We start from the raw sequence: 12,513 nt of genomic DNA, 5'->3' as shown, positions 1-12,513 counted from the left end.
CTAGATGTGAGCTCTGTGTTCATAGTACAGTCAAGGAAATCTTCTGTTATCCTTTCAGACAGAAAATGGCCCAGATCTAGATGTGAGCTCTCTGTTCATAGTACTGTCAAGGGCTGTTATTTGATTCAGGACTGTCAAGCTAGTGGACGTTGAGTAGGTGACTGTAGGGCTGGGTGGTATACCGTATTTTACTATATACCGGTAGTGATGCACGGACCGGTTTGGGTTTTTACTTGACCTTCTATAACGGTATTGATGCAGGGGACCAGATTGGGTGTTTACTTTACCTTCTATAACGGTATTTGAATGTTTGGTTTGTTAAATGTGATACGCTGTGTGTAACGTCCATCTTTATAGTTAACTCTGCTACTTGAGTCCTCTCTCTCTCTCTCTCTCTCTCTCTCTCTCTCTCTCTCTCTCTCTCTCTCTCTCTCTCTCTCTCTCTCTCTCTCTCTCTCTCTCTCTCTCTCTCTCTCTCTCTCTCTCTCTCTCTCTCTCTCTCTCTCTCTCTCTCTCTCTCTCTCTCTCTCTCTCTCTCTCTCTCTCTCTCTCTCTCTCTCTCTCTCTCTCTCTCTCTCTCTCTCTCTCTATATACATACATACATACATACATACACGCCGCTTTCCACACAGACCTAGTCACTCAAGGAGTGCATTTGTTGTTGCTTGTCCACGAGATACTTGTGATCAGTCTGCATGGTCAATGCAGCACATGGAGACACTTGTGATCAGTCTGAATGGTCAGTGCAGCACATGGAGACACTTGTGATCAGTCTGCATGGTCAATGCAGCACATGGAGACACTTGTGATCAGTCTGCATGGTCAGTGCAGCACATGGAGACACGTGTGATCAGTCTGCATGGTCAATGCAGCACATGGAAACACTTGTGATCAACAATGTTGATGACAACGATGTTTCCACTTTGATCTTAATATAAATCCACTTGCGTTCTATAATTACAATATTAGTTTGTGTTTCTTACATCTGCAAACAGCTAGTTTGTAATTTCTTAGCAAGTTAAGCTACATCGTGTTAGCCACTAATGCTAATCACTAGTTAGCTGGCTAGCAAACGTAGCTACTTAATACAACCTAATACCAGTACTGGCAGAGGCCTAAATCAGCATGTTGTTTGTGCAACAGTATCTTCTATATTAAAGAGGAATAGGTGAGGCATCAAATGTTGGCTACATTAATAAAGATTTAATGTAGCCAAAAACTGTAGGGTCCCCCTAGGAAACACTGAACATCACTTTGGTTCCTACCCTATCACAATAACTTGTCCATGGCGTTTTCATTCGTTGTCATGCCAAACAACACTGTGTTCAAAGTGTCCACTATTATATTCTAACTATAGAATTATAATAAACATATTTACATGTTTCCTAAAGGTCACAAGTGTTTTGATCTAAATCGCAATTGCAACATTTGGTTAAAAATAAAGCCTAGTATTTTTGCCCATAACGTGGCAGTGTGGAAATGATCTCAAATGAGGGCAGGAATGCAGGAAATTATTTTAGGTTGAAGTTGAACAGTATAAACCAATCAGAATGGAGAAAGACCCATTTTGAAATCATTTAGAATATATGTGTTTCCACCCTAGGGTCACACACAAATCATAAAGCACATGTATAATTGTATTATTCAAAATGTGAAAAGTACCATGATATGATATTTTGGACATATCGCCCAGCCCTAGGTGACTGGGTGTAATTGTCAGGATCTTTAGACTGGAACTAGCTTGGGACATGGTTGGATGGACAAAGTAGGACAGGCGAGTCTCCCATTCTCCATCCTCTCTTCCTTTTCCTCTACATCCTCCCCTCTGTCTCTTTCCTCACCTCCTCTACAATCTTCCCCGTCTGAATGGTGGTGTATCTGTTAGAGTGCATTGTGTAGGTCTCCCCCTTTGACCCCATCCTCCCCCATCCCGCTCACCTCATACTATAGTGTAGCATAATGGAGTGTAAGGAGGGCTGATAGAGCAGAGATGGAACTGTGGTGGAGAAAGGGAGAGACGTAATGAACCTGCCTTCCCTCCTTACCTAGGCAGAGGGGGACGAGAGGGAGAGAGAAGGAATGAGAGGTAAAGAGAGAGTGTCGGGAGTGGGAAAAGAGAAGGAATGAGAGGTAAAGAGAGCGTGTCAGGAGTGGGAAAGGAGAAGGAGAGAGAAGGAATGAGAGGTAAAGAGAGAGTGTCGGGAGTGGGAAAGGAGAAGGAGAGCGAAGGAATGAGAGGTAAAGAGAGAGTGTCAAGAGTGGGAAAAGAGAAGGAATGAGAGGTAAAGAGAGCGTGTCAGGAGTGGGAAAGGAGAAGGAGAGAGAAGGAATGAGAGGTAAAGAGAGAGTGTCGGGAGTGGGAAAAGAGAAGGAGAGAGAAGGAATGAGAGTGTCGGGAGTGAGGAGAGAGAAGGAATGAGAGGTAAAGAGAGTGTCGGGAGTGGGAAAAGAGAAGGAGAGAGAAGGAATGAGAGGTAAAGAGAGTGTGTCGAGAGTGGGAAAAGAGAAGGAATGAGAGGTAAAGAGAGAGTGTCGGGAGTGGGAAAAGAGAAGGAATGAGAGGTAAAGAGAGAGTGTCGGGAGTGGGAAAAGAGAAGGAATGAGAGGTAAAGAGAGAGTGTCGGGAGTGGGAAAAGAGAAGGAATGAGAGGTAAAGAGAGAGTGTCGGGAGGGGGAAAAGAGAAGGAATGAGAGGTAAAGAGAGTGTCGGGAGTGGGAAAAGAGAAGGAGAGAGAAGGAATGAGAGGTAAAGAGAGAGTGTCGGGAGTGGGAAAAGAGGAGAGAGAAGGAATGAGAGGTAAAAGAGAGAGTGTCGGGAGTGGGAAAAGAGGAGAGAGAAGGAATGAGAGGTAAAAGAGAGAGTGTCGGGAGTGGGAAAGGAGAAGGAGAGAAGGAATGAGAGGTAAAGAGAGAGTGTCGGGAGTGGGAAAAGAGGAGAGAGAAGGAATGAGAGTGTCGGGAGTGAGGAGAGAGAAGGAATGAGAGGTAAAGAGAGTGTCGGGAGTGGGAAAAGAGAAGGAGAGAGAAGGAATGAGAGGTAAAGAGAGTGTGTCGAGAGTGGGAAAAGAGAAGGAATGAGAGGTAAAGAGAGAGTGTCGGGAGTGGGAAAAGAGAAGGAATGAGAGGTAAAGAGAGAGTGTCGGGAGTGGGAAAAGAGAAGGAATGAGAGGTAGAGAGTGTCGGGAGGGGGAAAAGAGAAGGAATGAGAGGTAAAGAGAGAGTGTCGGGAGTGGGAAAAGAGGAGAGAGAAGGAATGAGAGGTAAAAGAGAGAGTGTCGGGAGTGGGAAAAGAGGAGAGAGAAGGAATGAGAGGTAAAAGAGAGTGTCGGGAGTGGGAAAGGAGAAGGAGAGAGAAGGAATGAGAGGTAAAGAGAGAGTGTCGGGAGTGGGAAAAGAGAAGGAGAGAGAAGGAATGAGAGTGTCGGGAGTGAGGAGAGAGAAGGAATGAGAGGTAAAGAGAGTGTCGGGAGTGGGAAAAGAGAAGGAGAGAGAAGGAATGAGAGGTAAAGAGAGTGTGTCGAGAGTGGGAAAAGAGAAGGAATGAGAGGTAAAGAGAGAGTGTCGGGAGTGGGAAAAGAGAAGGAATGAGAGGTAAAGAGAGAGTGTCGGGAGTGGGAAAAGAGAAGGAATGAGAGGTAAAGAGAGAGTGTCGGGAGTGGGAAAAGAGAAGGAATGAGAGGTAAAGAGAGAGTGTCGGGAGGGGGAAAAGAGAAGGAATGAGAGGTAAAGAGAGAGTGTCGGGAGTGGGAAAAGAGGAGAGAGAAGGAATGAGAGGTAAAAGAGAGAGTGTCGGGAGTGGGAAAAGAGGAGAGAGAAGGAATGAGAGGTAAAAGAGAGAGTGTCGGGAGTGGGAAAAGAGAAGGAATGAGAGGTAAAGAGAGTGTCGGGAGTGGGAAAAGAGAGATGAGGAGAAAGTGATGTTAGCGGTATATGTCGAGAGAGAGAATCCTCTATGTTCTTTGTCAGAGTTTGTGGTGATGTATAGGGGATTTATTTGGCTCATCAAATGGCCTTTACACACACACTCACACGCTGTTGCACTCACACACTGACACGCATGTATACGCACACACACTCACACAGCTAAACAGTCTTAATCCTGCTGCCATAGCTGCACCTACACTGTTTATTGTATATTGACTTGTGACTATTGCTCTGTTGCTAAGTAGGTATTTTCCAAGCATGTGAAAATTAATCTGTGCCCCTGTGACCAAGACTATGAAGTAGGGCTGAGTAGGGCCAGGGACTTTCAGAAGTTTGGGGTCACTTAGAAATGTCCTTGTTTTTGAAAGAAAAGCACATTTTTTGTCCATTAAAATAACATCAAATTGGTCAGAAATACAGCGTGGACATTGTTAATGTTGTAAATGACTATTGTAACTGGAAAAGGCAGATTTTTTTATGGATTATCTACATCGGCGTACAGAGGTCCATTATCAACAACCATCACTCCTCTGTTCCAATGGCACGTAGTGATAGCTAATCCAAGTGTATCATGTTAAAAGGCTAATTGATCATTAGAAAACCCGTTTGCATTTATGTTAGCACAACTGAAAACTGTTGTCCTGATTAAAGAAGCAATAAAACTGGCCTTAGACTAGATGAGTATCTGGAGCATCAGATTAGAGTGTTAGAATGTCAAAATGGCCAGAAACAAATAACTTTCTTCTGAAACTCGTCAGTTAAACTGGCTCTAACCAGAATATAAAGAGGAGTGGGAGGTCCCAGTGCACAACTGAGTTATTTTAATGGACCAGAAAATGTGTTTTTCTTTCTAAAACAAGTACATTTCTAAGTGACCCCAAACTTCTGAACATGGAGTGCAACTGGATCGATTTTCCACCAATCACTATCAAGTGTTTTCCATCTATGGTTTGTTCTACAGTAATTGGTACAAAAACATACATTTTTCCGAGAGAGGGGGGGGGGGGGGGGGGGGGTTCTATGCCTGTGAAAGGAGGGAGCTGTGTGGGTTGTGAATTGAACCAATGATACAGTAAATAGTTATCTGACTAAACCCTGTTATCTCTCTCTCAGGTACACCCTGTAGTGAAAGAGGGGAGGGAAAGAAGAAGGTGCGTCCTGAAGAGCAGGAGTTCAGGAGTATCCCTGTAAGTATCTACTATCCCTTCCAATCCCTACTTCCTATGTAGGAGTGTGTGAAAGGCATGTGTATATCATCTATCTCCCTCTTTGCAGGCTAACATGATGGTCCAGTGGAAGGAGGAGTTTAAGAAGAGGTCCAGGGTAACGTGTCCTGGCTCAGGCTGCTGGTTAGAGTTCCCCAGCATCTACGGTCTCAAATACCACTACCAACGCTGCCAGGGGGTAAGACACCACATCATCTCTCTCCTCGCCCACATCGTCCCTCCTCACCCCCTCTGTCTTTTCCATCTGTCCCCCACTATCTCCGATATATTTATTGCACCTGTTGAATTAGATTTTGTACTTTAGATGTATCAATATCTTTCTCCATTTGACCTCCTCCCTCTTTCTTCCTATGTCTCTCAGGTGACCCTAGCAGAGAGGTTGAGTCATGGCTGTCCGGACTGTAAGGCGGTGTTTGCCACTAAGGTCAGCCTCCAAAAGCACAAGCTGTGGAACCACCCCATCGAGACCAAGGCTGAGCCCAAACTACACAAGACCCCCGTGAAGGGAACCGCCAGGAAAAGGTGTGACATGAGTCAGGGATTTTCACCGCAAGACATACAGCTTACCTACATACTGATTAGATTGTACCAATGTGTCTTCTCTGTCCAGGCCTATGGAGAACACACCACTGTCGCCTGTGTTCTTCAAAGTCAAAAAGACCCAGGAGGTGTCTAGTCCCTCCCAGAACGGGGAGTGTGCCCCCAAGAGGGGAAAGAGGAAACAGCACCCACACCCCCAGCCCCCTCAGCAGCAGGCTGACACCTCCCCCAACACCTCGGGGGGCAGCGAGAGCGAAGATGAGGGGAGCAGTCTACTCCCACCATACCCCAATGAAGACCATGAGAGGACAAGGCACAGTAAGATTCAAATATGTTGATGAATAGGATATTTTTGTTAGAGCCCGACCGATCTTATCAGCCAATATTAGCCTTCCACAGAAATATCAGTCTTTATTCCACAGATATATATGGCATAATACGCAAATAAACAAAGTCAAAGATGGCCCAGAAAATATCAACTTTGCTTGGTCACTTTTCAGCATATTACAAATGTGCTTGTGCTTGTTACAGTGTCTACAAGAACTGGAGCACATGACTTGACAAGTTGTTTACAGTTTTTGACCAATCACAAAGGAAATAAAAATGTTATCACCTCACAGATCATCAGCTGACTACAAGTCTACTGCCTAGCCTAATTCTAGTGTTAAAGCTGAACAGGGTTGCCAGAAATGGTTGAAACTATTTTAGTGGGGTTTATGAGGGTGTAGGGTTTTCAGGTGCATGGGGTTGGAAATGGGGGAAGGTATCGTGGAGGGTTATCATAGAGGAAATATTACTATGGGGGATTTACCAGTAAATGGGGGGCAAACACAGGAGAATAAGTTTATAAGATGAATAAAAATTGAACCCCTGGGCTCCATTTCTGAAATAAAACAAAAAGAAAATGATGTAATCAACTTTTGTTATTCCTTGATTTGTAATGCATTCTCGCAATTATGTTTTATCATTTGGCCAAATGGTTGTTGGCTAGGAAAAATATGATTAGATTATTTCAATCAAATCATATTTTCCCTAGCCAACAACCTTTAGCCTAATCTGTAAGAACATACAGTGGTTCATCCTTTAAAAGTTCCATCATACTGCAGCACGGTTTGCGGGCTGCTGCAACATTTCTTTGGCACGTTATTTATTTGTCAGCCATTTTTTCTGTTGATGCGAGTTATTGCTAGTTTGACCACCAGAGGGCATCTTTGAGAAGCATTTGGTAGACTTCCATATTGGCATTACCAGAGAATTTAAATCCTTTTTTGTAATAACATAGTATATGGGATTGATTTTAATAAATTTGGCTGAATTAATTTGATTAATATTATGGTGTTTCTATTCTGAGAACGGATGGATGTAATGGAAAATATGGCGCTGTACAACGTAACGGTGTGCTCTTAAATTAAATATGTATTGGCTGAGCTGATAAGAGTAGCGCTGGGCGATATGGCCAAAACATTATATCACAGTATTTAAAAAAAAAAGTTGTGAGTAGTGAGTGATCCTAGGGTGCTTTATGAGTAGTGAGTGATCCTAGGGTGCTTTATGAGTAGTGAGCGACCCTAGGGTGCTTTATGAGTAGTGAGTGACCCTAGGGTGCTTTATGAGTAGTGAGTGAATGACCCTAGGGTGCTTTGTGAGTAGTGAGTGACCCGAGGGTGCTTTATGAGTAGTGAGTGACCCTAGGGTGCTTTGTGAGTAGTGAGTGACCCGAGGGTGCTTTATGAGTAGTGAGTGATCCGAGGGTGCTTTATGAGTAGTGAGTGATCCGAGGGTGCTTTATGAGTAGTGAGTGATCCTAGGGTGCTTTATGAGTAGTGAGTGATCCTAGGGTGCTTTATGAGTAGTGAGTGATCCTAGGGTGCTTTATGAGTAGTGAGTGATCCGAGGGTGCTTTATGAGTAGTGAGTGATCCTAGGGTGCTTTATGAGTAGTGAGTGATCCTAGGTTGCTTTATGAGTAGTGAGTGATCCTAGGGTGCTTTATGAGTAGTGAGTGATCCTAGGGTGGCAACACATACACTCTAAGTGATTTCGCCATTTTAAGTCTTTCTCCATTCTTATTATTTTCTACTGTTCAATTCAACTTCAACCAAAACAAATGTCAGCACTTTTATCATGTCTGCATTTCATGCACTCAATTGCAGAGGTGGAAAAAGTACCCACTTGTCATACTTGATTAAAAGTAAAGAAACCTTAATAGAAAATGACTAGTAAAGTTAAAAGTTACCCAGTAAAATACTTCTTGTGTAAAAGTGTTTGGTTTTAAATATACTTCCGTATCAAAAGTAAATCATAAAACATACTTAAGTATCAAAAGTAGAAGTATACATCATTTCAAATTCCTTATATTAAGCAAATCAAATGGCACCATTTTATTTTATTTTTTTTACGGATAGCCAGGAGCACACTCCAACACGCAGACATAATTCACAAAATAAATATTTGTGTTTAGTGAGTCCTCCAGATCAGAGGCAGCAGATGACCAGGGATGTTCTCTTGACAAGTGCGTGAATTGGACCGTTTTCCTTTCCTGCTAAGCATTCAAAATGTAATGAGTACTTTTAGGTGTCAGGGAACATGCAGGGGAGTAAAAAGTACAGTATTTTCTTTAGAAATGTGGTGAAGTAAAAATAAAAGTTGTCAATAATAAAAATAGTAAAGTACAGGTAACAAAAAAATTACTGAAGTAGTACTTGAAAGTATTTTTACTTAAGTAGTACTTGAAAGTATTTTTACTTAAGCACTTTACACCACTGCTCAATTGAGAACTTCCACACTGCCACGTAGGGCTGGACGATGTGGGCAAATAATCTAGGACTTTTAACAAAATGTTGCAATTGCAATTTGACTTGCAAATTTGAGCAAAACTGTTGGAATCATGGAAATAGTATAACTATTCTACTTCAATATTTAGAATATAATAGTGGGAACTTTAAATGCAGTGTTGTTTGACATGACAACGAATTAAAATGCCAGGGAGAAGTTATTGTGACAGGGTAGGAACTAAAGTGTTGATATGTGTTTCCTAGTAGACCCTATAAGCTTTGGCTACGTTGCGTGTTTTCTCTTAGCTACTTCATGTAGCTAACATAGTCTTGCTTTGCATATTCCTCTTTGATTTAGAATATACTGTTGCACAAACAACATGCTGATTTAGTTCTACACCATCACTGGTATTATCAGGCTGTATTAGCTAACTATGTTTGCTCTTACTCAGTACATTTATTAGCTAGCTAGCTATTTATTAGCATTATCGGCTAACAATTAGCATATCACAAGATTTAGGGCAACTTGCTAAGAGAAGACAAAATAGCTGTTTGCTGATGTGAGAAACACAAACTACTAGTGTCATTACAGAACGCTAGTGGATTTATATTTAGAAGCAACGTGGAAACATCATTGTTGTCATCAACATTGTTGCATGTGCTGCATTGCCCATGCAGACTGAATGCAAGTGTCTCCTGGTTGAGTAACGTCAAATGCGCTCCTTGAGTGACGGGGTGGGACTAAGTCTGTGTGGAAAGCGGCAGAGAGAGAGAGAGCGGAGAGAGATGACTCAAGTAGTGAAGTAAACTATCAAAATTTACATAACACACGCCGTTAATAAACCGAACATTCAAGTACCAGTATAGAAGGTAAAGTAAAAACCCAAACCGGTCCCTGCATCAATACCGGTATATCATAAAATACGGTAAAACACCCAGCCGTAATTCAGAGCATTGTCAGTTTTTAAATTCAGACCGTTTCGCTCTCACACTAGACGTTCGGGCTGAGGAGTAGGGTTGATTTGAACGTTCTGGCCTTACAACTGCAGTCAAGCACCCAATCTAGTGTTGGCTAGCTTGCTAGATACTTCCAGACACAAATGAGACCACTGTGACCATTTTACTCACCCTAGCAGAGCAGTTTAGGCAGTTTTCGTGTTAACCAGAGCGTTGGTGACTGTGCTGCTGGAAACCAATTTAATTACGTGTTTTTGCCGACATTTACTGGCACAGGTCATATTCAACAGGTGTTGAGTGCTGGTAAATTCATTATTCTGTGCTCTGGTACACTCAGCCTAGAATGCTCTGAAATCGGAGTAGATAGCCAGAGCGAATTTACGAAAGTGCCCAAATGTCCATTGAGAACGCACAACAAGTATACCATTTAGCTTTGCTAAGAATGATGGGAATTATCAAGTTAATAAACGTTGGGTAGTTAGATAGCCTATTGTTAATATACTGGCAAGTTTGATATATAATTACTAACGTTAGGTAGGTAGCTAACATACCCGTACATAAAAAATCAACAACAACAAAAAATCCAATGTTATTTGTCACAAACACATGGTTAGCAGATGTTAATGCGAGTGTAGCGAAATACTTGTGCTTCTAGTTCCAACAATGCAGTAGTAACCAACGAGTAATCTAACCTAACAATTCCAAAACTACTACCTTATACACACAAGTGTAAAGGGATGAAGAATACAGTGGGACAAAAAAGTATTTAGTCAGCCACCAATTGTGCAAGTTCACCCACTTAAAAAGATGAGAGAGGCCTGTAATTTTTTATCATAGGTACACTTCAACTATGACAGACAAAATTAGGAAAAAAAATCCAGAAAATCACATTGTAGGATTTTTAATTAATTTATTTGCAAATTATGGTGGAAAATAAGTATTTGGTCAATAACAAAAGTTTATCTCAATACTTTGTTATATACCTTTTGTTGGCATTGACAGAGGTCAAAGGTTTTCTGTAAGTCTTCACAAGGTTTTCAAACACTGTTGCTGGTATTTTGGCCCATTCCTCCATGCAGATCTCCTCGAGAGCAATGATGTTTTGGGGCTGTTGCCTGGCAACACAGACTTTCAACTCCCTCCAAAGATTTTCTATGGGGTTGAGATCTGGAGACTGGCTAGGCCACTCTAGGACCTTGAAATGCTTCTTACGAAGCCACTCCGTTGCCCGGGTGGTGTGTTTGGGATCATTGTCATGCTGAAAGACCCAGCCATGTTTCATCTTCGATTGTTTTTCAACCAGTCCACAAATTTCTTGTTGATTAACAAACTATAGTTTTGGCAAGTCGGTTAGGACATCTACTTTGTGCATGACACAAGTAATTTTTCCAACAATTGTTTACAGACAGATTATTTAACTTATAATTCACTGTATTACAATTCCAGTGGGTCAGAAGTTTTACATATGTGTATTGACTGTGCCTTTAAACAGCTTGGAAAATTCCAGAAATGATGTCATGGCTTTAGAAGCTTCTGATAGGTTAATTAAAATATGTTGAGTCAACTGGAGGTGTACCTGCGGATGTATTTCAAAGCCTACCATCAAACTCAGTGCCTCTGCTTGACATCATGGGAAAATAAACAGAAATCAGCAAAGACCTCAGAAAACAATTGTAGACCTCCAAATGTCTGTTTCATCCTTGGGAGCAATTTCAAAACACCTGAAGGTGCCACATTCATCTGTACAAACAATAGTACGCGAGTATAAACACCATGGGACCACACAGCCGTCATACCGCTCAGGAAGGAGACACGTTCTGTCTCCTAGAGATGAACGTACTTTGGTGCGAAAAGTGCAAATCAATCCCAGAACAACAGCAAAGGACCTTGTGAACATATTGGAGGAAACAGGTACAAAAGTAACTATATCCACAGTTAAACGAGTCCTATAATCGACAAAACCTGAAAGGCCGCTCAGCAAGAAGAAGCCACTGCTCCAGAACCACCATAAAAAAGCCAGACTACGGTTTGCAACTGCACATGGGGACAAAGATCGTACTTTTTGGAGAAATGTCCTCTTGTCTGATGAAACAAAAATATAACTGTTTGACTATCATGATCATTGTTATGTTTGGAGGAAAAAGGGGGAGGCTTGCAAGTCGAAGAACACCATCCCAACAGTGAAGCATGGGGGTGGTAGCATCATGGTGTGGGGGTGCTTTGCTGCAGGAGGGACTGGTGCACTTCACAAAATAGACGAAATCATGAGGAAGAAAAATTATGTGGGTATATTGAAGCAACATTTCAAGACATCAGTTAAGTTAAAGCTTGGTCGCAAATGGTCTTTCAAATGGACAATGACCCCAAGTATACTTCCAAAGTTTGGCAAAGTGGCTTAAGGACAACAATGTCAAGGTATTGGAGTGGCCATCACAAAGCCCTGACCTCAATCCTATAGAACATTTGTGGGCAGAACTGAAAAAGCGTGTGTGAGCAAGGAGGCCTACAATCCTGACTCAGTTACACCAGCTCTGTCAGGAGGAATGGGCCAAGTTCACCCAATTTATTGTGGAAAGCTTGTGGAAGGCTACCTGTAACGTTTGACCCAAGTTCAACAATTTAAAGGCAATGCTACCAAATACTAATTGAGTGTATGTAAACTTATGACCCACTGGGAATGCGATGAAAGAAATAAAAGCTGAAATAATTCATTGTCTCTATTATTATTCTGACATTTCACATTCTTAAAATAAAGTGGTGATCTTAACTGACCTAAAACAGGGAATATTTACTAGGATTAAATGTCAGGAATTGTGAAAAACTGAGTTGTATTTGGCTAAGGTGTATGTAAACTTCCATCTTCAACTGTAGATGATAATTACAATTATCAATAATACTTTAGATACTCACTACTACTATACGAAGAAAGATTTCTAAAGCTTTATTTGAAGTAGACATTGCGTTATTGATACAATGAGGGGTGTAGAGAATAGCGAAAAAATGCAACAATCAGATTCTAGAACAGCAGCATAGAATTCTGGTACCGCGTGCAAAAATAACTCACGCTGTATGGGCCGTTATTAATACTTACT

General features: G+C 41.8%; 1 protein-coding gene across 2 annotated transcripts in view; it reads left to right on the top strand.

The window, feature by feature from the left end:
• Positions 1–12,513, top strand: part of LOC110508393 (zinc finger protein 512B) — a 103,155-nt gene that overhangs the window by 57,679 nt on the left and 32,963 nt on the right. For both annotated transcript variants that reach the window (XM_090225676.1, XM_036966425.2), the window contains 4 exons: positions 5,039–5,112; positions 5,201–5,329; positions 5,513–5,673; positions 5,762–6,009. In XM_090225676.1, the coding sequence (XP_090081802.1) occupies positions 5,039–5,112; positions 5,201–5,329; positions 5,513–5,673; positions 5,762–6,009 (612 nt within the window). The remainder of the gene's footprint in view (positions 1–5,038; positions 5,113–5,200; positions 5,330–5,512; positions 5,674–5,761; positions 6,010–12,513) is intronic.

The sequence above is a fragment of the Oncorhynchus mykiss genome, chromosome 28 (genome assembly GCF_057628025.1).
Source record: "Oncorhynchus mykiss isolate SJ-2025 chromosome 28, ASM5762802v1, whole genome shotgun sequence".
NCBI lineage: Eukaryota > Metazoa > Chordata > Actinopteri > Salmoniformes > Salmonidae > Oncorhynchus > Oncorhynchus mykiss.
The sequence above is the reverse complement of the archived record's forward strand: the minus strand, read 5'-3'. Positions and strand labels throughout refer to the sequence as shown.